Source organism: Callorhinus ursinus, unplaced genomic scaffold (assembly GCF_003265705.2).
Source record: "Callorhinus ursinus isolate GAN/ISIS: 27379988/994484 unplaced genomic scaffold, GSC_fseal_2.0 scaffold15, whole genome shotgun sequence".
Taxonomy (NCBI): Eukaryota; Metazoa; Chordata; class Mammalia; order Carnivora; family Otariidae; genus Callorhinus; species Callorhinus ursinus.
Window position 1 is genome coordinate 45,924,985 of NW_027397077.1, and position 24,439 is coordinate 45,949,423.

Here is a 24,439-nt window from a genome sequence, read left to right on the forward strand (position 1 = left end):
GTGGGAAAGCAGCGTGACCGTGCCCCAGTGACGTTTTACTCACCGAGACAGGTGGTGGGTGAGATTAGTAGTAAATAAAAATGTGGAAGTTTTGAGAGGCAAATACAAGGGAGGTAGCCCAGGAACCATCGGCCTGGCATGCAGAACTTACCTCACTGTGATGAATGAAGATACCTCATCACCAGACATCCCAGTGACTGACCGGGATGGTTTGTGTCCTCCCTTTTGGCTAGCGTGTCCGATGTCAGCCCCGGAGAAAGTGGCTGTGAAGGGCGAAGGTTGGAGTATGGAAATCTTGGGCTGCATGTAACTCAAGGAGGCCTGACCACTTGGGAACCTTTATCATAACAAGTGGCATGGAGCACAGAGTCCCGTGGCTGGGTCATTCAGTGGCTCCAGGGTGGTACCCAGGACCTGGATCTTTCCATGCCCCCAACCTGTCCCCTCTGTGGACCAACCGCAGTGGTCTCTGTCTGCTCCCTCATCACCACAGGGCAGTGGCTGCAGCTCCAGGGGCATGCAGACTTGGAAAAACTCGGCAGAGAAAACCCTTCCACAAGTCCCTCCAGAGATTTCCCTCCATGTCCCCTGGGTGGAAACTGTGCCATATGGCCTGTTACAATAGCCATGGTGCAAGGAGTGACTTCCACGACAGTTCAGGCAGGATTTCCTGATGAGCTGGGACTGCCTCCTTGTGACTGCAAACAGGGATGGGGACCAGCTGGGGCTGCTAGGGTTGGCAAAGTGGGGCAACTTGGCTATATCCCAAAGCCTCTCCTCTGTCTTGGTGATCCCCAGCTGGGCCTGGCGTGAATGGCTGAAGCCATCTGGGTGGTAGCTGTCTTTCAGGGTCACTGGTGGAGAGTCATGACCCCTTAGAAGATTTTCTGGTGTTTGGTTTTGGCTAACTGGCCATTGTCCTGTCATAAAGACCCCAGCATCTCCCTCCTCTCTGAATTGGCCAGACACACTCCATTTCTGTACAACGGACTTGCTGTTCTAAACTCCCTGCTGCCAGGTTAGCTCGGCTTCAGTGACAGGGACGCATGCCTGCTCTTACCCTGTCTGTCCACACTGCGCGGTGAAGGGATGTTCCTGTAGGACCTCCTTGCCTGAAACCCGGGTGCCGAGGAAGAGACCCACGCTTTGGTGTGGCGTTTGAAGTCTTTTGTGATTGGTCTCATCTCCTTTTCCTGACACCCTCCTGTGCTTTAACCATCCCGACAATGGGGCCACCTCCGCCCCCCCCACCCGCCCCCTCACATGCCCTGGCCTCTGGACCTTGCTTGCTCCTATGATTTTCCGGCGAGTCAGCCCTCCCTGCCCTCCTTGGGATTGCTCAGTACTTCCTGAGCACAGGAACCCCTTCTTCAAGAGAAATCTACATTGAATTGCAATATGAAAAACAACAAAGGCGATCTTTCATTAGTAAATTTTTATTTTGCAAGTTCAAACTGAAAGCATCTGCTCATTATAAAGTCAATCAGTGAGAACAGTGGCGCTTTCTTAGTGGGCGCAAGCAGGACCCGGATGTGCTGATGGCTGCCATCTCTCGCCAGCCTCGGCATCCAGATCGTTTCCCTACTGTGTTCTGTGCTCAGTGTCCAGAAATCCTGCTTCACAAAGATAAGAACTAGCAAAGAGTCAAAGTTTTCTAAGAGTACTCCATGACATGCATGTCCCCTCACTTATGAAGAGACAACCTTCACTTGAGGTGAAAACAGGAGCGGGAGGAATTCAAAGTGGAATCCCTGACAATCTCTGACAACAGGAGGGTAGAGGTGTCTTGTGTTTAGTAACAAATAGGAAAGTCAGACAAGAAGCACCCAGGGCTTCAATTGGATACTAAAAGCGAAGCTTGCTTATTTATTTGCACACCATCTGGAGGAGCTGAGTGTGAGTCTGGGAAATGAAAAACCATCTCACATGAAGGCATAGCTCCCCTACCATCCCACAAGAGTCCACTCAAGTACTGGGTCATTGTGGGCACTATGCTTTGGGAAATGCGGATTACAATGATAATGATTCTAGAAATAATGGCAGCTGAAGGCTGTTTATTGTTTTAGTATCTGACAGGCACTTTGCTCAGCACTTTCTCACTCAGTCCTCATACCAACCCTAAAAATGATTTTTCTCCCCTTTCTGCATATGGGGAAAATAAGGCTTTGGAAAGGTTATATTGCCCAAGAGATCACACAGCTAGCAAAGTAGCAAGCCTGGCACTAGAGCCTAGATCTCGAACCCAATGCATCGACAAGATGTATCATGACACACCGACAAGTGTGCTTCCCTCCTTGATGCAGGGAAGTGTGGCAGCTTCTAGTATGTGCTTGTGGGTGGAACAGGCGCAGTGGTTCTGTTAAGAGGAAGTCAGGGAAACAGAGCTGCCGGGGGAGGAGGGGGCTCTCCGCAACCACGGCTGCCCACAGCCAGCACAGCCCACTCAGAGGAACTGCTCTGCCTTTGCGGCAAGAAAAAAACCCCACAGGTTATGAGCCTCCACCAGGGAGAAGGATCAGCTCATTTCAACTCATGCAAGAAATGTTCTTAAAACCCTCTGTATAAACACTAGGGAATGGATGCATGCATAACTGCCTAAAAGTACACTTTGCTCAATGCAGGTTCAAAGTGGTGCCACCGCCAAGTGACAGGTGTGGCTCCTGCCCTCCTAGAGTCTGGCCTATTTGGGGACAACCTGTGCTGGGTCTAAGTGGACCCCTGTCATGTTGGCAGAAGCAGGTTTCTCACTGGACCCTGCCTCTTCTGCCTGGTTTAGCAGCTGGAACCTGGGAACATAGGCTGACCGTCATCACGGTCACACAGCTCGGCACTAGACAAGAGCTGTCTCAATCTAGCATTGTCTCCCTCTGGGAAGGTTCTAGGGAATTTACTGACCACTCCTGTTTAAAAAGGAGCCCTGTGCAATGGGAAACTCCAGAGAAATTATCGAGGAACAGCTACCAAAATGCACTCTTTGAATCCACTGTGCTTCCAGAAGTATGGATGGCAAATAAAATAGATGGATTCCCCATGTGTTGTTTAAATGTCATCCCTAAAGTGTATTCTGGGAGTGGCTGTTTTCTGATTATGCTCAACTGTGGGCTGAAGCAGGCAGCTCCATCTCTACTGGCAGTCTTGGGGAAGATACTGCAAAAGCTAGGTAAGAGAGCAGGCAACCAAAGCGATGTGTTTGCTCTCTCCTCCACACCAGAGCCTGCTCAGGGCCAACGTGCAGAAGGTCATGTGTGCTGGAGGGCAGCTTGGATAAGTCTAGTCCAGGACACCCCAGAGTGGGCCAGGGCAGCAGAGCTCCCCATATCTGTCCCTGACACAGACCTGGCTGAGGGTGGAGTTTCTTTCCTCACTGTGGTCGGGCTTGAGTGCCTGGGCTGGTAGGAACTTGTGGTCCACCACTAGCCCCATTTTGGGCAATGTCGCTGTAGTAGAAGAGAATAGAAAGTCTCTACACGAGAATAGAAAGTCTCTGTAAGACTGAAACTGGAACAGAGCGCAGAGAGAAGTCTTCCTTTAACATCACAAGATTTTGAGATGATTCCCCTGCTCAGAGACCAGGTCCAAAGTCCTTGCTTTTCCAGGTGTTGGTCACTTATCTACAATCTCCTTTTCCAGCCTTAGTAGCAGAGCCTATGGCCCAGGCAATCTGACCCAGCTCTGGTCAGCTGTTTCTGTGATGTCCCCATGAGCTGCACCCATGAGATTGCTTCTTCACCGTCTGAGGCCCCAGTAAAAGGTCTGCTCCTTGGCAATGCTCTCCTTGAGTCCCCAGCAGTGTGAGGTCCCTGTATCCCTTGATTCCTATGGCACTCACCCTGTGGTCTTCCTGTGCTTCTTGACCTTGTAATGTCTTGTCCATCCTAGCCAACTGGAGGTCCTTGAGCGCAGACTCTGCACACTCCCTATCACAGCATCCAGCACACACTGCTTTGCACATGGGCCGCTATGCATGTAATACACAATAACCAGGGTGACTGGCTGGTGCCTGTGGGCTCTCTCCATTCCTAATGCTTCCTGTGCAGACACAGCAGGAGGTCTTACCGCAAACACTGACCTCAGTGCTCATTGCCTTCTTCCACCAGATCTGAAGGCGGGGGGATGAGGTCTCGGGGGTTCATCCTGGCCACCAGGCAGACATCATAACTGTCATGCATGAGGACATTGATGGCTACAACATTCCATTGGTTTTCCCATGGGTCCAGCTCCAATATTTCTTTGGCGATAACCTCATGTCGATCTGAAAAATAGCAAAGTAGGAAGACAAAATATCATGGGGGTACGAAATTCAGAGGTCATCTTCACTCTATTGAACAACTTCCTCTAAAAGGCACCAAGCACCAAAAAGTAATGAACAAACAACGGAATAAACATACTTTAAATGGAGGACACAGTGCCCCTAACATTTAAGAAACTAAAAAAGGCCATATTACAACTCACATTCAAAAATTATTTGAATAATTGATATGTTAACAGCACATACCATTGTCTAAATTTAATAATTTATTAATGTTGGGAGCTAGGGATGAAATTGTCCTTATTTCTACACCTAGGGGGAGATACAGCTTGTGACCTTGTGTGAGTTGCTGACCTCCCCAAACTTATGTTTCCTTAAAGGCAGACAGGGATGCTAATACTCAGCCAGGGTTCTTGCAGGAAACAAATGGCTCACCCTAAGTGGGTGATTTGAAGAGAATTTATTGAAGGAACTTTTGGAAAGGTGTGGGAAGGGTTCGGGAAGACCCACTAAGAACAGCAAGGGCCATTACCACCCCTAGACCTGAGAGGCAGCAAGGGGAAAAATGGGTACTTGCCTTGGAAACGGCAGCTGTTAAAGAGTGCAGCCTGGAAGGAGGAGACTTAGGCAGGGAAGATGGAACATCCATCCTCAGCAACCCCACAGGGAAGGGGCGGCGATAATAAGTGCCCTGACTCTACCCTCCTTTCACCCAACAATCTCTGCTCTTGCCTCCCACTGGATGGACTCAACCAGAAGCTAGAGGAGAAGGGTGTCTGTGAATACACACAGTATTTGTCAACTTCACAGGACACAGAGCATGATAGAGAATGGGGCAGAGTGAGTCTGGAGGGGCAAATGGAAGATTTCCAGCCTAGTTGACTATGTCACAATTTTATGATGATCAGAGGAGATAATGTATGCATAAGTGCCCAGTCCTTGCATATTAAAGTCAATTTTTGAAAATGGCCCATGCGTGCTTGTAAAGGATGGTTATTTTGTAGTTTTTGGTGCAGTGTTCCATATGCATTCACTGAGTCATGTTAGCCAACCCTTCTATGTATTTATGGATTTTTGTGGGCTTATTCTTCCAGTTACTGAGAGAACTGTGTTAAAATATCCCACTAAGATTGTGGATTTGTCTGTTTCTCCTTTTGGTGCCGTCAATTTTTAGTCTACACATTTTGAGTCTGTTATTAAGTACATATAAATTTTACCATTTATAAATTTATCATTATGAGTGATCCTTGTACTCTAGAATAAGTTCCATTCTTTTGACTGATATTATAAATTCTAAAAGGTAGGATTTTAAGAACTATTCTAATGAACTTTGTCTTTTAATTGGAGCATTTAGTCCATTTACATTTAATGCAATTACTGATATATTTTGGTTTATATCTACCACTTCATTTGTGGATTGTCTTTGTCTTACTTGTTCTTTCTTTTCTCCTTTAATGCCATCTTTTGGATTGGCTGAGCATTTTTTTTTATCATTCCATTTGCTTTACTTTACTCATTTAGAAGTTATAAACCCTGTTTCTATTTTTTTTGGTGCTTATCCTAAAAAGTAAAACATGCATACTTAACTTATCAAGACCTAAACATAATCAATACTTGACCCTCTTCTTGGAGGGCTTTAGAATAGTTTAATTATATTTACCTCCCTCCTAATTTATTAGCTACTGTTGATGTGCATTTTAATTCTATATATCTTTTCGCTCTGCAAGACATTATCATTATTGTTTTATACAGTAAATGTTCATTTAGAATTAACCCACACATTTACACTTTCATTGCTCTTCATTATTTCTTGCATCTTAGACATTTCATCTAAGATACTTTTCCTGCACCTGAAGTATGTATGTTAGAAGAGGTCTACCAGATTTTGTTTCTCTAAAAATGTCTTTTTTTACCTTCATTTTCTGAAAGAATTTTCACTCCCCAAACACCATAAAATAGTAAGACTGATACTCATTCTATGTCTGCTGTGTACTATGCTTACTGTGTACTATGTTTACGGTGTACTATGCTTAATGTGCTGGCTGCATTTGAGGCATTATGTTATATCATCCATGTAATAAGCCTGTGAGCAGGTACTATTGTTATTCCAGTTTTACAGGTTAGGAAAAACTTATAGCAATTAAATGCTGTGCCTACAGCATACAGTTAGAAGTGGCAGAACCAGAATATGCACCAGATATGTGGTCCTTAAGACCTGTGCTCATAACTACTAAGCTGCTGAATGGAGGACATCATGGTATCACTGTATTTTTACAGCTTATTGATGAGACCAATAAGTGGGACCTAAATCTTATACAAATTTGGTGGTCCTCTTTAAGGAAAATATTACAAAATTATAAGTACAAAATTAGGTATGAAAGCGAATATTTACTTTTTTCAGCTTTACTGGGGTTGATTGACAAAAATTGTATATGTTTAAGATATGCATCGTGAAATGAATACCAGAATCACGCTAATTAACACATCATGACTTCACCTAGTTACCTTTGTGTGTGTGCGCATGTGTGTGGTGAAAACACTAAAGCAAAGTTCAAGTATACAATACAGTATCGTTAACTACAGTCACCATGCTATGCATTTTCAGAACTTACTCATCTTATAACTGAAAGTTTGTAGCCTTTGACCACCATCACCATTCCCTCTATCCCAAGTCCCTGGCAACTACCATTCCACACTCCACATCTTTGAACTTCACTATTTTTGATTCCACATATAAATGAGATGGTATAGTATTTGGGTGTTTTTGTTCCAGATTATTTCATTTAGCATAATGTCCTCCAGGTTGTGGCAAATGGGCAGGATTTCTTTCCTTTTAATGGCTGAGTAATATTCCCCTGTGCGTGCACGTGTGGTATATCACATGTTCTTTATACCAACTCTGTCCAGTAGAACCTTCTGTGATGAAGCAAATGTTATATAATCTGTGCTGCACAATACAGTAACCATTAGACACATGTGGTATTGAATGATTTAAAATGTAGCTAGTGAGACCGAGGAACTGATTTTGAACTCTTATTTAATTGTAATTAGCTTAAATTAACACAAAGCTCTACATCTCTTTTTGTTTCAGTTTTTTAAAAATATCTATTTGATCTATCAATTTCTGAGGAAGGTATCTTAAAGTCCATGCAATTTTTGTGGATTTATCCTTTTATCTTATGATTTGTAAAAGTTTCTATTTTATATATTTCAAAGTTATTAAATGCAAAAGGGTCATGCCTGTTGAATCAGTTAGGGTTCTTGGTAGCAACAGCAGAAGCCAATTTGCGCTGGTGTTAGCAAAATCGGGATTTATTGGAAGGAAGGTAGCTCAGCAGATTGAGCAGAGCGGGAGGCGTGGCGGGAGGCTGCGTCAGGGCAGAGTGCTACCATGGCTCCTTCACACGGCTGGCTGCTCTGGGTCTGGGCAGTGCTGCTAGAAAGCCTACCGGCACGTAAAACATGACAGGTGTCCAGTACAGCTGTTCCGTCTTCTTGCTTGTTACTCGCTACGGAGATGACACAGCCTTTTCCGTCTTAGTTCCTGCCATCATCTTGGAATGCATCTTTTATCATTGCCACACTGGCTTACCGTTTTTGTTTTGCTTTGTTTCAGCTGGGTGAAGGCTTCTGGTGTCCTTATTCAAATTAATGCAGGCTGAGACCTTTTACAATTTCAGAGTAGAGAGTTTTCTTCACTAATTTTGCTTCCTTCTGCTCATTTCAATGTTTATTGGGGAGACTTTTTTTTTAAGATTTATTTATTAGAGAGAGCAAGCATGTGGGGGCAGGGAAGGACAGAGGGAGAAGGAGAAGGAGAGAAAGAATCCTCAAGCAGACTCCATGCCCAGCACAGAGCCCAATGCGGGGCTTGATCCCAGGACCCTGAAATCATGACCTGAGCCGAAACCAAGAGTTAGATGCTTAACCGACTGTGCCACTCAGGTGCCCCAGGGAGACATTTTTTTTTTAAATCCATGTATGCATATTACCATCTTTCCTAGATGTCTGTTACGTTATTTACCTGGAATGAAAATTACTGCATCAGTAGCAAAGAAGCAGACAACCAGTGAGTTTTCTTTTTTTTTTTTTTAAGGATTTTATTTATTTGAGAGAGAGAGCAAGAGAGAGAGAGAGTATGAGTGGGGTGAGGGGCAGAGGGAGAAGCAGACTCCCCATTGAGCAGGGAGCCCGATCTGGGGCTCGATCCTAGGACCCTGGGACCATGACCTGAGCCGAAGGCAGACGCTTAACCGACCGAGCCACCCAGGCGCCCTGTAAGTTTTCTTGAGTATGAAAGCTCTGAGATAGTGTGCTAGATCACAGGCCTGATTATGGAGACTTGAACTCTCAGGAAGAGTGCAGACCCCACAAAAGCTGTCACCTAGAATCACCGGGCAGCGCCGCAGGCCTCCGTGGGGCCATCCTGAATGCTGTCCTAAATTTCTACTAACAGAGCTCATAAAGTGAGGAATCAGTGCTTAGCATTTGTGTTTACTTATTTATGTGAGTTTGGGTTCTGGAAACATTATCACACTAACAAGGGAAAAGAAATGGGAGGTTGAACTCAGTGTCGGCTTTTTTCAATTCAGTTAATTTTCCAAAAATAGACACACTTAATGCAACAGCATCTTAATTATTAAAGGAGTTAGGAAGCTCTCCCTGAATCCTGACACCGCCAATAGTAAGCAATTTAAAACCTTATTTTACATGAAGTAAATAAAAAATTCACATGATTTTTTTGAAGTAAATAATGAGATGGCAAAGAAACTCCATTTGTGTGGTAGACTGCCTTGGGCTGTACCCCCATGTGTTTTAGGCGGTGCTCTCTGCCGTTGGAGGTCCTTCTGTGGAAAAATTTGAGAAGCACACTGCAGTATAAATTTCATCCTTGAATTCAATCAGACTACCAGAAAACCAAAAACTTAGGGTATTTTTAGTCCTTTGTAGAATTGTTTCCTTTTGACTTGCTCTTCAATGAAATGCTAACTTGCCATTTTATTCATTATAGGAGTATTATTGAGGGCATTTCCCGCTACTCTACATGAGGCTACGGTGAGAAGTTTCTCCCATGTTTAAAAGATATGTACCTTCTAAGCAGTGGTTTGCTCTTCCTTCGAGGACACTGCAAACAGGGCATGCTCTCCTTTCTGCTCTGGCCTCTTGTGAGAGCAGAGGTAAACTGGCTAGTGAAATACAGCTAGGGAAAAAGAACTTTATTTATTTATTTATTTATTTATTTATTTATTTATTTATTTATTTATTTAAGATTTTATTTGACAGAGACAAAACAAGAAAAGGAACACAAGCAGGGGGAGTGGGAGAAGGAGAAGCAGGCTTCCCGCTGAGCAGGGAGCCCCACGTGGGGCTCGATCCCAGGCCCCTGGGATCATGCCCTGAGCTGAAGGCAGACGCTTAGCAACTGAGCCACCCAGCCACCCCTGAAAAAGAACTTTAGGTGCATTTATGTACCAACTTCACCTCCTCTTCCTTGATTTTATTTTTCTATCTTTATTTTCCTTCCATTCAATTTCCTGATTTATTTTAATCTCTATCTTACTGTGGTGCATGCATCTCTCTATAAGCCATCTCAAATTCAATTTCATTTTGAATGAATTGGCCTGTGAATAAATAATCAATCGTAGAATGAGTAACAGACCTGAGGCTAAGTTGGCTTGTCCTCAGCTGAGGGGTGTTACCTGCCCTTTCTTGTGGTGAAGGAGCCACGGGCCAGTGAAAGTCTCCATTTAAATGCCCCTGATTCAAGCAGGAAAAGGAGGGTCATGAGTGTCACAAATAGGCATGACCAGCAGCTGATGGCCTCAGCTAGTGGAGGAGGCCAAGAGTCCATTCAAATGGGCAGAAAAGAAACAAACGAATGGCTGAGTAGATGCAATTGTCTATCTGCAAAGGAGGTGGAAGGGGGAGCAACAGCTCTTTATAGCCCTCTAAAGATATCAGTGTAATTATAAAATCACGTTGCATAGTTACAGTCTTTGTATATAAATTCAATTAGTTGATCAAAGATTTTATATTTTCCACCAAGTTGAAGGAATGGATATGTAAAACCACTTGTGATCCAGGGATAATTGGCATTCGACATAATGGATTGTGTCCACCAATTCCTACTAAGTATTCTAGGTTTATTTATAAGAAACACAGAATGTGTTTTATGCTTAAAGTTACATGTAGGAGTTAAAATAGGAAATGATTCTTTCAAGAAATTTTTTGACTTTCATTTTCCCAAGAGGAAGACATCGTTTTTTAAAATGAGATTATGCTTTCTTTAAGCACAAGTGGAAGGTCTATGAGACAAAATTATCCAATACAGACCATTATATTTAATATAAATATTGGTATGTTTGGATTTAGGTCACTATTTTATTATTTCTTTTATTTTTGTACCTTCATTTCTCCTTTTCTTCTTTTTGAATTATTTGAATATTCTTAATATCCTATTTTAATTTGTCTTGAGTTTTTAGCCACACCTGCTTGTATAGTTTTTTTAGTAGTTGTTCTAAGGATCACAATATACATACTTAACTTTTAACAGACTAATTAATATATTATCATTTCGAGTGGAACATAGGAACCTTACTACCATGTAGTTCCTATGTCTACCTTTGGGGAAATAGTCCTCTCTGTATAACATTAACATACACTGAAAACGGGGCACCTGGGGGCTCGGTGGTTAAGTGTCTTCCTTTGGCTCAGGTCATGATCTCAGGGTCCAAGTAGGGCTCCCTGCTCAGTGGGGAGTCTGCTTCTCCCTCTCTGCCTACTCCTCCCCCTGCTTGTGCTCGCTCTCTCTCCCTCTCTCTCAAATAAATTAAAAAAATTAAAAATAAAAAAAAGACCCATACACTGAAACACTGTCAGACCATTCACCATAGCAACTTCTTTCTAAGTACGTCTCCTGAGGCAAGGGAAACAAAAGCAAAAACAAACTATTGGGACTTCATCAAGATATAAAGTTTCTGCACGGTGAAGGAAACAATCAACAAAACGAAAAGGCAACCTATGGAATGAGAGAAGATACTTGCAAATGACATATCCAATAAAGAGTTAGTATCCACAATATATAAAGAACTTATCAGACTCAACACCCCAAAACCAAAAAATCCAACTAAAAAATGGTCAGAAGACATGAACAGACATTTCTTCAAAGAACACATCCAGATTTCCAACAGATACATGAAAAGATGCTCAGCATCACTCATCAGGGAAATGCAACTCAAAACTACAATGAAATATCACCTCACATCTGTCAGAATGGCCAAAATCAACAACACAAGAAACAACAGGTATTGGTGAGGATGTGGAGAAAAAGAAATACTTGTGCTTTGTTGGTGGGAATACCAAATGGTGCAGCCACTGTGGAAAACCGTATGGAGGTCCCTCAAAAAGTTAAAAATAATCACACTACTGGGTAGTTACCCAAAGAATACGAGAACACTAATCCAAAGGGATACATGCATCCTTATGTTTATAGCAGCATTATTTATGATAGCCAAGATATGGAAGCAGCCCAAGTGTTCATCAACTGATAGATGCTATATCTATCTACCTATCAACTGATTGATCGATAATGGAATATTACTTAGCCATAAAAGAGAACGAAATCTTGCCATTTGCAATGATGTGGGTGGAGCTAGAGTGTATTATGCTAAGTGAAATAAGTGAAATAAGTCAGTCAGAGAAAGACAAACACCATATGATTTCACTCATATGTGGAATTTAAGAAACAAACAAGCAAAGGGGAGAGAGAGAGAGAGAGAGAGGCAAAGAAATTAAGAAACAGACCCTTAACTATGATGGTTACCAGAAAGGAGATGGGTTGGGGGATGGATGAAATAGGTGATGGCGATTGCACTTGTGATGAGGAATGTACTTGCTGTGATGAGCACCGGGTGATGTATGGAAGTGTTGAATGACTATACTGTACACCTGAAACTAATGTAATACTCTGTGTTAACTAACTGGAAATAAAATAAAAACTTAAAAAAAAAGAAAACACTGTCAGACAATGTTAAAATTTCTGCCGTCAACTGTCAAACATATTCTGAAGAACTGAAGAGGAGAAAAGTAGTCCATTATATTTATCCAGGTATTTATCATTTCTGTTTTTCTTCCTTGATTCCTGAGGCTCCAACTTTCTCTGTATCATTTGCCTTTGATCTGAGGAATTTTAACTTTCTGTTGGCAGATCTGTTGGCCATAAATCTCTTAGTTCTACTCCATCAGAGAATGTCTTATCTTAATTTTGCCCTCATTCCTGAAGGATATTTTTGCTGCATATATAATTCCAGATGATTATTTTTTTTCCAGAGATTAAAAATTTTGTCCCATGCCTTCTGACCTAGCTGGAGAAATCCACACTCTTTTTATTTTATTTTTTTTAAAGATTTATTTGAGAGAGCGAGAATGAGAGAGAGAGTACATAAGAGGAAGGACGGTTAGAGGGAGAAGCAGGCTCCCCGCTGAGCAGGGAGCCCGATGTGGGACTCGATCCCGGGACTCCAGGATCATGACCTGAGCCGAAGGCAGTCGCTTAACCAACTGAACCACCCAGGCGCCCCTCCATATTCTTTTTAATACTTTCCCTTCATATGTTATCTGTTGTTCTTCTCTGGCTTCTTCAAGATCTTTTCCTTATCCTTAGTTTTTAGAAGTTTGGTTATAATGTGTCTGGGTGTGGTTTTTTCAAGTTTATCCTGTTTTTAGTTTGCTGAGTTTCTTTTTTAAATTTAAATTCAATTAATTAACATTTAATGTATTATTAGTTTCAGAGGTAGAGTTCAGTGATTCATCAGTCTTATGTAACACCCAGTACTCATTATATCAAATGCCCTTCTTAATGTCCCTCACACAGTTACCCAGTTCCTCATCCAGCCCCCATCCAGCAACCCTCAGTTTGTTTCATATGATTAAGAGTCTCTTATGATTTGTCTCCCTCTCTGATTTCATCTTGTTTTATTTTTCCCTCCCTTCCCTTATGAGCCTCTGTTTTGTTTCTTAAATTCCACATGAGTGAGATCAGAGATAATTGTCTTCCTCTGATTGACTTATTTCAGTTTGTTGAGTTTCTTGAATCTGTAAGTGTATTTCATTAGCCAAATCTGGCAAGTTTTCAGCCATTATTCCTTTAAATATTTTTTCTTCACCCACGTTCCTTCTCCTTTCCTTCTGGGATCATGACAGGACTATTAGACCTCTTAGTATTGCCTCATAGGTCCCCAAGTCTCTTCACTTTTTTCCCCAATTTTTTTCTCTTTGTTATTCCGATGGGATAATTTGATTCATCATCTTCAAATGCACTCACTTTTCACTCTTTCCTGTCATCTCCATTGTGATATTGAGCCCATTCAGTAATCTATTTGTTATTTTGTTTTTCAGTTCCAAAATTTCCATTTGGTTCTTCTTTTTTTTTTAATGACTTCTATTTCTCTACTGAGACTTTCTATCTTTTTATACCTTTCAAAAGTAGTCACTTCGGGCACCTGGGTGGCTCAGTTGGTTAAGCAACTGCCTTCGGCTCAGGTCATGATCCTGGAGTCCCGGGATCGAGTCCTGCATCGGGCTCCCTGCTCAGTGGGGAGTCTGCTTCTCCCTCTGACCCTCCCCCCTCTCATGCTCTCTCTCTATCTCATTCTCTCTCTCAAATAAATAAATAAAATCTTTGAAAAAAACAAAAACAAAAGTAGTCACTTCTTGGAGCCCCAATATAATAACTGCTTTAAAGTGTCTGCCTAGTTATTTCAAAATCCGTGCCATCTCAGAGTTGGCATGTTGTCTTCTCCCTTGTGAGACGTTGATATTTTCTTGGTTCTTGATATGTCAAGTAATTTTGAATTACATATAGGCATTGTGAATATTATGATTCTGGGTCTTGTTTAAATCCTATTTAAAAAAATATTGATCTTTTTTTTTTTAAGCAGAAAACTGCTCCAGTGAAGTACATTAGTTCCCACCTACCTTTTGTGGGCTGTGCCCCCAATGTCAGCTCAGTTTTCAAAGCCCTTGCAATGTTATTGGACTCTCTCCATGTGTGTGTTACACAGTGGCCAGGGAGGGACTGAGCACTGATTACTATGCAGATCAGTTCTCAAAGACTTTCGTATACCATTTAGGGCTAAATCATCCATGTGCAGGTGGGGCATGAGCCCAGGAACTCATAACCAACTTTATGGGATCTATTTTTTTTTTTTTTTTTTTTTGCTTGTCAGACGATCCTTTGTAGTTCTAACTAACTAGCATTCCACTGCACCACTATTGATGTCATCTCTAATGTCATGAGGGTGGCGGCCATCAACATTGCAGCCCAGAGTGGGCAGTCCCCAGGATCTCTTCAGTGGTTCCAGAGATGGAAACTGGCTAAAGTTAAATGGCTTTAGTGGCTAAAGCTCGGTGCTGTATCTATCAGGCAATGTTGACAATCTCATCAAAAATGGTATTTCCGCTGTGATTAATGTTTTTCTGCTTCTTTCTCTTGGTGGTTCTTTAAGGGCTTTGACAATCAGGGCAGAGGCAGAAGATACCACTTCAATCTGGGTCTGTCTGTTCTGAATGGTCAGTTTCACTGTAACCCTTAGACCCTTCCAATGACTGGCTGCCTTGGTGATGTCATCACCAACCTTTTTGGGGGACAGACCCAGGGCGCTGATCTTTGGGGTCAGGGCAGATGTGGCATGACTGCCCCACTCATGCCCCTCAGGTATGTGACTTTGATCTCCTTGGGGTCGAACTTAGGTGGCATGGTGGAGGTGGCTGGTGTCAGATGAACCTGGATTTGGGGCGAACGAAGACAGTGAAGACAGTTGCACCTTCACTTTCTCTGAGACAAAAGCCAAAAGCTATGGGATCGTTTTCTTGAGCTTGCTTCTATCTGCAATTTTCCTGACACTTTTTTTGCCCCTAGGAATTCCCTTGTTCCCCTTCCTGGTCTTCTGGCTAAAAAGCTGGGACTTTAGAGTCCCCACGCTGCTGCACACTTTCCTCAAATGTGTTTGCTTCCAGGTCTAAGGGCCAGTAGATTGAGAGAGAAAGGCAATGAGGTCTTTCCTCACACTCTTGGGATCAAAGTTCCCCTGGTCAAGAGAGAAGGGTACCAGCCCAGCCTCTGCTGCTGTAAGTCACCACCTGCATTGCCTGAGGGCTGGGGTGGGAGAGAATGGAAAATGAAGAAGACAATATCCCCCACTTTCTCTGACCCATGCGGTCCTCTTTCTTGTTCCTTGAAAAAGTAGAGGACTTCTTTTAGAGCTCTTTCTAAACACACTTGGTGCAAAGTTCTGGGTTTCAGGCTGCCTTTGAGTCTCAGACAGTGGGTACCAAGGGAAACAAATGGGGGAACTTGTCATTGATTTGCTGGTACTGCAAGTTCTGGTTTTCTTCCCCAATCTGCCCATGACCATATAGTTTCAGAGTTCTCAGGTAGCTGCTCCATGCATTCTGCCCAGGGGCATTGCTTGCATTCAGTGGGAGAGACAGGGTGACAGGTGCTTACTCCATCTTGACTGGAACCCAGTTTACAGTCTCTTGTTAAAATCAGGAAGATGTCCCTAGCTTTTGGTCCAAAGAGATGTTGGGGAGTTACCTTAGCAAAAAAATAAAGAACAAAGTTTCTATGATACATATACCCAATGGAACACTATCCAGCTATAAAAATGAGCACAGATGATCTCTATTACCTGATATGGAATGATTTCTGGGAGATATTGTTAAGTGAAAAAATTAAAATGCATATTTTTAAAGCATCTCCTCACACATTGCCTATTAGTTGTGAGGAAAAAATAGTAACTCTGCCATGGTGAAGTTAGACAGTATCTTGACCAGGTAAATAAAAATAACATTGCCAGTGAGGGGCAATGGACTTGATTTGCCTCTAGATGTCCTGAGAAGGACATAGCAGGGATGTAACATTCTAGCCAGAAACACATAACCTTCGTTTTATCACAAGGAATCATCAACTGGATCTCAGAAGAGGAATATCTTATTTAAAAAGGGGGAAGATTGTATTATTTTAAAATGCCAATGTTATAAAAGGCAAAAAATGTATGTAGAAATATTTCAGATTTAAGGAAACTGAAGAGACATATCGACAAAATGCAATACCTGATGGTAGATGGGTGTGGAGAGGAAAAAATGCTGTAAAGGACATTTTTAGGTCAATTGACAAACTTAGAAAACTAAGAGTAGAATAAATAAAAGTATGAATCAATGTTAAAATTCCTAAAATTATTAGTTACACTGTGGTTATGTAAGAGAATATTTTTTTATTCCACACACTCCAGTATTTAGGGGTAAAGGGCATATGAATAGAATATGAAGAGAACAAAGTTCCGTACCTGTCTGCATGTATGAATATACACATACCTACAGCCAGATGGATTCAGTGACTAAGCAAATGCTAAATAAAGCAAAAGGGGCAACGTGTTAGCAATAGGTGAATCTGTGTATTGATTATGCTGTTTTTATTTTTGTGACTTTTCTGTAAGCTTGAAATTATTAAAGAACAGAGTTCCCTAATTTCGGTTCTGTTGTGGCCATTGCGATGTCAATGTTGCAGGATCCCAGGCCTTTTCTGCTGCCTGCAGTCCATCCGATAGCAGACTTGCCCCGCCTTTCCCAGCTTGGAGATTGGAGAGAAAATCGTATGTCATGCTTACGAATCAATGTCAGTCTTTCAAGTTTGCAAAAACTTATAAAACATACATAGATCTGTACGCCAGCTCAGCACAGAGCACTGAGGCTGTGTTCCTATTCTTGGATGCGTTCTAGAAAAAAGAATGCAAAACCAGTGATTACATGGTAAGAAGAAACTCATGCAAGATGAACAGAGTGACAGTCGGTGAAAACCACCAGAGGCCGAATCTGTTCAGATGCATCTTTTTACTTAGAAGTAATAAACCCTCTTTGTTTAAAGGTGGGTGGTTGGGATGGTGTAGAAGACACTGTCAGTGAGATCACTGACAGATCAGCTGTCAGCCATATCCTCTCTGTGATGTTTGTTCCAGAACATGCTGATTACATCCACCTGCTACTCTTTGCCTGAGGCTTTTCTCTCAGCTCAAGTGGGGCAAGTCGGGAGTGCCAAAGAGTCAATCTGAGGATAAATACCTCAGATTCCCCACCATAGGGAACAACCCAGAAGCTGATCCACACTGTCTCTGAGTTTTCCAATGGGACTGAGCGCCAGTGGCCCACAGCGGTAACCTGCCTGTTAATTCTTCCTTGTGGCCCCGTTCCTTTCTTGTCTCATTCTCTTTCCCTCTCTCAATGCCTCCCAGAACTATGTAAATTCAAATCCTGTCTCAGGCCTGTTTTTGGAGGAGCCCAGCCTTAAGCAGATGGTTACTTTTATTTATTGGAAACCTAGTTGGAAAATGAGGCCAATTGGTGTGGAGGGAAAAGCTGGTATGGAACAGCGAGTTAATCCCTTAGCAGTTAGGACAGGAACCGATGCAGTGAGGCCACAGGATTTCAGGATGGCATGTTAGCTTCTCTCTAGTGACAGGAGGTCCCCTCTGTTGGAGGATATTACCTTCCTGATCCGCTGCACATGAACCATTGCTCTAGCGTCTAGAGAACAGTGCTGGGTGATGGGAGTGGCAGAGCAGGGTGAATTGATGGCTGTTGCACCATCTTGCCCTGTGTTGTGGAAGGTCTCTGGGAAGAACACAGATGGAACTGAGAAAAGGCTAAGGCAGACTTGGGATGAGAAGCAATAAAAGGAGACACTTGTATGCCTCCCTCAACAGGAGCTTTAGTACCCATCATTTTTCCTTCTTTGCCTTGGTGGCCAGCAAGCTGAGCTAAATTCTGGAAATTTTTCTTAGCTTAGGTTTTCTGATAAACTTACCCCCTCCACTTATTACTAAGCATGTTTTTAGTTTCATTGCACCTGTGCTTATTCTTTAAATTGTCTCCATTCTTTTTGGAAATATAAACGATATATATGACATATAAAAAACAAAAGGAGCAACTCTCCTTCAGGATATTACAAGTTTAGTACAACTTCTTCCAGGGAGGACTGAAATAACAATGGTAAAACAGACAAATTCAATTATACTATATTTCTCTCTGTGGCCGATAGTCCTAGGATAAAGTAGAAATTGATCGTGTAGTTGCCACCAAAGCTTTTTGTTCCTTTCTCAACTTTTTATTTTGAGAAATTTGAAACAGTCGAAAGCAGAGTACAGTGAATACCTGAAGACTTTATATCTAGATTCAATAATAGTTAACGTGTTTCTGTATTTTTACTGCCTCCCTCATGTTTACACGTGACCACCCATTTTCTTTTTCTGAAACCCTTAAAAATTGGTTGCAGACATGATACTTCACCCCTACGCAGCATACCTCTTCTAAGAATGAAGATATTTCTTTACATAATTACAATACCATTATCATACCTAAGAAAATACATTAATTCCATCACATTAAATAACATCCTGTCCATGTTCTGATTTCCCCAGTTGTCCCAAAAATGTCCTTACATGACTGTTCTTTTCAGTCAGAATCCAGTAAACACTCATGTTATATTTGGTTTTTGTGTCCCTCTGATCTCTTTTCGTTTAGGATGGCACCATTTTTTTCCCCCCATGACACTAACTAACTTTTCTGGGTCTGGGGCCAGTTTTCTTGTTTGAATGTCCACATTCTGAATCTGTCTGTTTTCGCATAGGGTCATTTAACTTGTTCCTCTCCCTTGTGTTTCTATAAATTGGAGGTCTAGAGGCTTGATTAGACACAAGTTAATCATTTTGGTGGTGGTAGGTGGGCAAGAGTCCTTCCTACCGTATTATACAGAAAGAAAATACAGCTGATCCTTGAACAACATGGGTTTGAATTGCATGGGTCTGCTTATATGCAGATTTGTTTCAACAAATACGGTATAGTACTGTAAATAGATTTCCTCCTTCTTATAATTTTAACAACATTTTCTCTAGCTTATTTTAATATAACTATTATAGTATATAATGCATTCCTTCTACATTTATTATATATTCAATCAATTACAGTCAATAATGATTTTTGGTGTTTAAATTATTCCAAATTTGGTCACTGACTGACTGCCCTTTTAGGCTGGCTTCTCTGTCTTTTGATATGACTCCCTTAAGTCTTTGACAGCTCGCTTTGCTTTCTGGTATTACAAGGTATCCTAAGCTCACCTCATAGTTTTTGTGCTTCAAAACCTGGAATCAGCTGCTTCTCTAAGGAACACAGCTACCTTCTAAGCCTCCGGCTGAAAGCATTACTCCACTAATGTAGCAACTTTCAGTTCTGCCCTCACCTCACTCCTTCAGGGCTGGGACTGCATATATTCGTTCTCCAGGGCTTAACATAGGCTTATTACCTAGAAGTCATTCAATAAAGCTTTGTTGAATGAATGAACAATGGACATCAGCCAGGGCAGTGGTTCTCAATCCTGACTGCAAATTAGAAGAATCTGAAGAGCTTTGAAAAGATATTGATGCCCAGGCCCCATACCCAAATATTCTGATTTAATTTGTCTGGCACAGAGAGACAACTTAGCCTCCTGGTTAAAAAAATACAGACTTTGGGGTGCGACGATCTGGATTTTGAGTCCCAGATTGAACATTTACCCTCTGTGTGACCTCTTTTAGGTGGCTTCCGTTTCTGCTGTGGTCTGTAAGGGTAATTAGAATATCTACCTCACAGGCTCCTGTGAGAATTAAATAAATTAACATATGCAAAGTGCTCAGAACAGCTCCTAGCAGAGTCAACACCTGGTAATTGTTAGCTGTCCATTTGATTCTACATTTGTTAGTGAGGTAATTAATTTTTTGAAATACTTCCCAATGTGTTTTCTCTTTTTGATAACTCAGGTTTGTTCTTGGCAGCCTCTCTACCTACAGGACTGGGCCCCGTGTTGGAATGAGAGAAGACACAGAGGGGCTTTGAGAGGAATTCTTGCTGGGGATAAGGGAGGCAGAGAGAATCTCCGGTCCTGGGTGGAGGAAGGACAGATTCCTGGGTCCCCTGGAATTATCCAAGGAGGATGGTGAACATGTGTCAGATGGGTTAAGGGGGACTGAAAGCAGAAGGGACTTAGGGCTGGACCCTGGGGGAACCTCTCTGCCCAGAGCCCCACCTGCTTGGGTAGCCAGGTAGCGCTGAAATGGAGAACCAGAGGGCTCCCTCAGCTTGCTCAAGGAGGTCCCGTGTTACCTTGGAAGGAATGGGAGAATAACTACAGACTGCAAATACGTACGTGTGCCAACTGGCTGGTGCAGGGGTAGGAGGTGAGGGCATCCTGCACCAGAGATTTAGGGGGAAACACGTTAAAACCAGAGGCTGGAAGAAAGCTGAGTCTCAAAGAGCCAGTAGTTGGGACGAGAGCCAGAGTGGGGGCTTTGTCAGAGGGAAGGCAGCTGAGCCCTCTGGGAGCAGCCACTCCTCACGGGATATCCGAGAATCCTGGGGGCTCACTGGAGCTAGAAAACACGGGAGTGGGTCTTTGGTATTCAGTTCATTACAGCTGTCACCGAGATGTCTGCTCTCCAGGCTCACGCGGTCCCTTGAAAGGCAAGATTTCTGTGTGTCAAACATTGACACAGGGGTCTTGCAAGCTCTTAGGTCACACTATGTTCTCCTCTCCTCCTGGAGGCTTCAATGAGCAGGGAATAGTTCCTGCCACTAGGTGTCACCTGCCACCACTGTCTCTCCTTGTCTCTAGAAACCTACATTTCTGTTCCTAGATGGAGCCATTTCTGCCTCTGCGAAGCAAAGAACTCGCCTCCATGCACTCTCCCTGTGCGCAATTCAGCTAATTCTCCTCATTAGCATCAAACGCCAAAGCCGAATTACTTTGGGGGTGGGGGGAAAGAAAGGGGAAGAGCTCCTTTTCCCTGTACCCTGTACCCATTAGTAGTCATTTCTTGTTCCCGATTCTCCCTGACAACCACAAATCTACTTTCTGTCTCTATGCATCTGCCTTTTCTGCACATTTCATATAAATGGAATCATACAAGATCTTTTGTGATAGCCTTCTTTTACTTACCATAATGTTTTCAAGATTCATTTACGTGGTAGTTTGGATTAGTACGCCATTCCTTTTTATTGCCAAATAATATTCCACTGTATGAATGTACCATATTTCCTTTGTGCATTCATTAGTTGATAGAGATTTGGGTTGTTTCTACTTTTAGGCTGTTAAAAACACTGCTGCTGTGAACATTCATGTACAGGTGTTTGTGTGGACGTGTATTTTCAATTCTCTTGGGTCTATAACTAGGGGTGGAATTGCTGGGTCCCATGACAACTCTATGTTTAACCTTTTGAGGAGCTGCCGGACAGTTTTATAAAGCAACTGCCCCATTTTACATTTTCACCAGCAATGCATGAGGGTTCCAGTTTTTCCAACCCTTGTCAACATTTGTTACTTATTTTCTTTGTTAGAGCCATCCCAGTGGTGATAAAGTGTTATCTCTTTATGGTTTTTGGTTTGCATTTCCCTGATGGCTAACGATACTGAGCACTGGCCATTTGTTTATAACTGGAAAAATGTCTGTTCAGGTCCTTTGTCAACTTAAAAAAATGGGTTATATTTCTTTTTATGACTGAATTGTAAGAGTTCTTAATATATCCTAGATACAAGTCTCTTATCAAATATGGGGTTTGCAAATATTTTCTCTCATCCTATGGGTTGTCTTTTCATTTTCTTGATGGTGCCCTTTGAAGTACAAAGGTTTTTAATTTCAGTGTACAGCTTCCCTATTTTTTCGTTTGTGCTCAGGTGTATCTAAGAAACCACTGCCCAATTCAGGATCACAAAGATTTATGCCTATGTTTTCTTCTAAGAGTTTTACAGTTTAAGCTCTTATGTTTAGATTGTGGATCTACTTTGAGTTCATTTTTGTCCCTGGGTGAGGTAGGAGTCCAACTTCATTCACTTGCATGTGGATATCCAATTATTCCTGCACCATTTGTGAAAAAGGGATCCTTTCCTCATTGAATTGTCTTGGCATCCTTGTACCACCCTGGAATGTCAAGTGTATTCCACTGATCTATATGTCTGTTATTGTGCTGGTACCACACAGTCTTGATTATTATAGCTTTGAAGTAAGTTTTGAAATTAGGAAGTGTGAGTCTTCTAATTTTGTTCAGGACTTTTGCATATTCTTAGGTCTCTTGCATTTCCACATAAATTTTAGGGTCAGCTTGTCAATTTTTCTGTGCAATATCTTACATTTCATTTAGGTTTTCAATTTCTTTTCATGATGTTTTGCAGTTTTCAGTGTATAAGTCCTGCTTAGGTCACGTTTATTCCTATTTTCGTATATGTGCTGCCGAAGCAAGCACAGGTCACGTTTATTCCCAAGTATTTTATTCTTTTTGATACTATTATTAATGGAATTGTCTTAATTTCATTTTTAGATTGTTCATTGTGAGTGTATAGAAATACAATTGTTTTTTGTATATTGATCTTGCATCCTGCAACCTTGCTGAATTCATTTATTAGCTCTAAAAGCTTTTTTGGTGTTTGGATTCTTTAGGATTTTTCTAAATAAAAGATCATGCCATATGAAATTATTTGTTCTTTTCTGATCTGGATGCCTTTTATTTATTTTTCTTTCCTGATTGCCCTCATTGGAACCTCCAGGATAATGTTGAATAGAAGTGGCAAAAATAGACATTCTTGTCTTTTTCCTGATTTTAGGAGGAAAGATTTCAGTTCTGGACCACTAAGTTTGATGTTAACTGTGAGGTTCTCACAGATGCCCCTTATCACGTTGTGGAAATTCCCTTCTATTTCTAGTTTGCTGGGTATTACTATCATGGAAGGGTGTTGGATTCTGACAAATTCTTTTTCTGCATGTATTGAAATGATTGACCTGTTTTTTGTCCTTCATTCTACAAATACAGTGTCTTGCATTGGTTAATTTTCATATGGTGAACCCACTTTGCATTCTTGGGATAAATCCTGCTTGGCATGGTGTATAATTTTTTTGGTATGTTGCTGGATTCAGTATGCTTGTATTTTATGGAGGATTTCTGCATCCTTATTCATAAAGGATATTGACCTCTAGTTGTCTTGCAATGTCTTTGTCTAGTTTTGGTATCAGAATGAATTGGAAAGTGTTCTCTCCTCTTCTATATTTTCTAAGTTTGTGAAGGATTGGTGTTAATGAGCTCTGAAGTTTTTGAAACATAATCTTGGCTTCCTCACTCTGTTGGAGGTGGAGAAAGAGGTTTGGTTTTTGTTTTTGTCCCCCCCCCCCCCCCCCCCCCCCCTGGTGAGTCCCAGGACTCTGTCAAGAACTGTGCAGAGTCTGAGGTTTTACACGTTAGCTTGTTACAGTTTTGTGGACACTGAGAGATGCTGTGAAACTCCTAGGTCTGAGGTGAAGGACAATGTCACTCACAGCAAGAGCAGTAGCAGGGTGTTAGCATTAGCTATTTGAGACCCAGTTCCCCAGGGCAACATGAAGACTGACAGGTGATACCGGGACAGTCAGTGCGCTGCATTATAGGAGAGGAACCCTGAGCTGAGGGACCCCAAATCTTTTTTTTAAGATTAATTAATTAATTAATTTATTTGGAGGGAGGGGCAGAGGTACAGGGAGAGGGAGACAGCAGACTCCCCACTGAGCACGGAGCCTGGTGAGGGGCTCGATCCCACGACCCTGAGATCATGACCCAAGCCAAAATCAAAAGTCAGGTGCCTAACCAACTGAGCCACCCAGGGGCCTCAGGACCCCAAATCTTTTATAATGGCCAGTAAGCATGCCTGCCTTTTACTATGGAGGGAGACACCGTTTCTGTCTTCTGGGCTGTATGCTATACGAACCTGCTTAAAAAAATAGTCCAGCACAAGACAGTGTTTCTGCTCAGAAGACATGCCTGAGACTCACAGAGAATTATCTCCCAACAGATGTACTTGTTAATATTTTCCTTCATACCCCCCCCGTTATTCCTCCCTTATATGGACTATTTTTTATACATTTTAAATTTAGTTTTTGTTTTATCAGTTGTACATGCACATGATGTGAAGAGTCAAACAGCTTTACAAGACGCATTCCTTAAAAACAGTCATCTCCTCCCCTCCTCCCCATTTACGGCTCCTCTATCAACTCTGGCTGAGTCTTCTGCCATTGAGCACTGCATCTGTAAATAGCATTTTTTATACTACTGCCACTTCCTGATTTCTCAGATGAAGGTATTGAC

At 42.0% G+C, this 24,439-nt stretch overlaps 1 protein-coding gene across 2 annotated transcripts in view; it reads right to left on the minus strand.

Moving 5' to 3' along the window:
* Window positions 1-1,448: 1,448 nt before the first annotated feature.
* Window positions 1,449-24,439, minus strand: part of KBTBD12 (kelch repeat and BTB domain containing 12) — a 73,787-nt gene continuing 50,796 nt past the window's right edge. For both annotated transcript variants that reach the window (XM_025885680.2, XM_073901734.1), the window contains one exon: window positions 1,449-4,252. In XM_025885680.2, coding sequence (XP_025741465.1) covers window positions 4,071-4,252 — 182 coding nt within the window. In that variant the 3' untranslated portion in view covers window positions 1,449-4,070. The remainder of the gene's footprint in view (window positions 4,253-24,439) is intronic.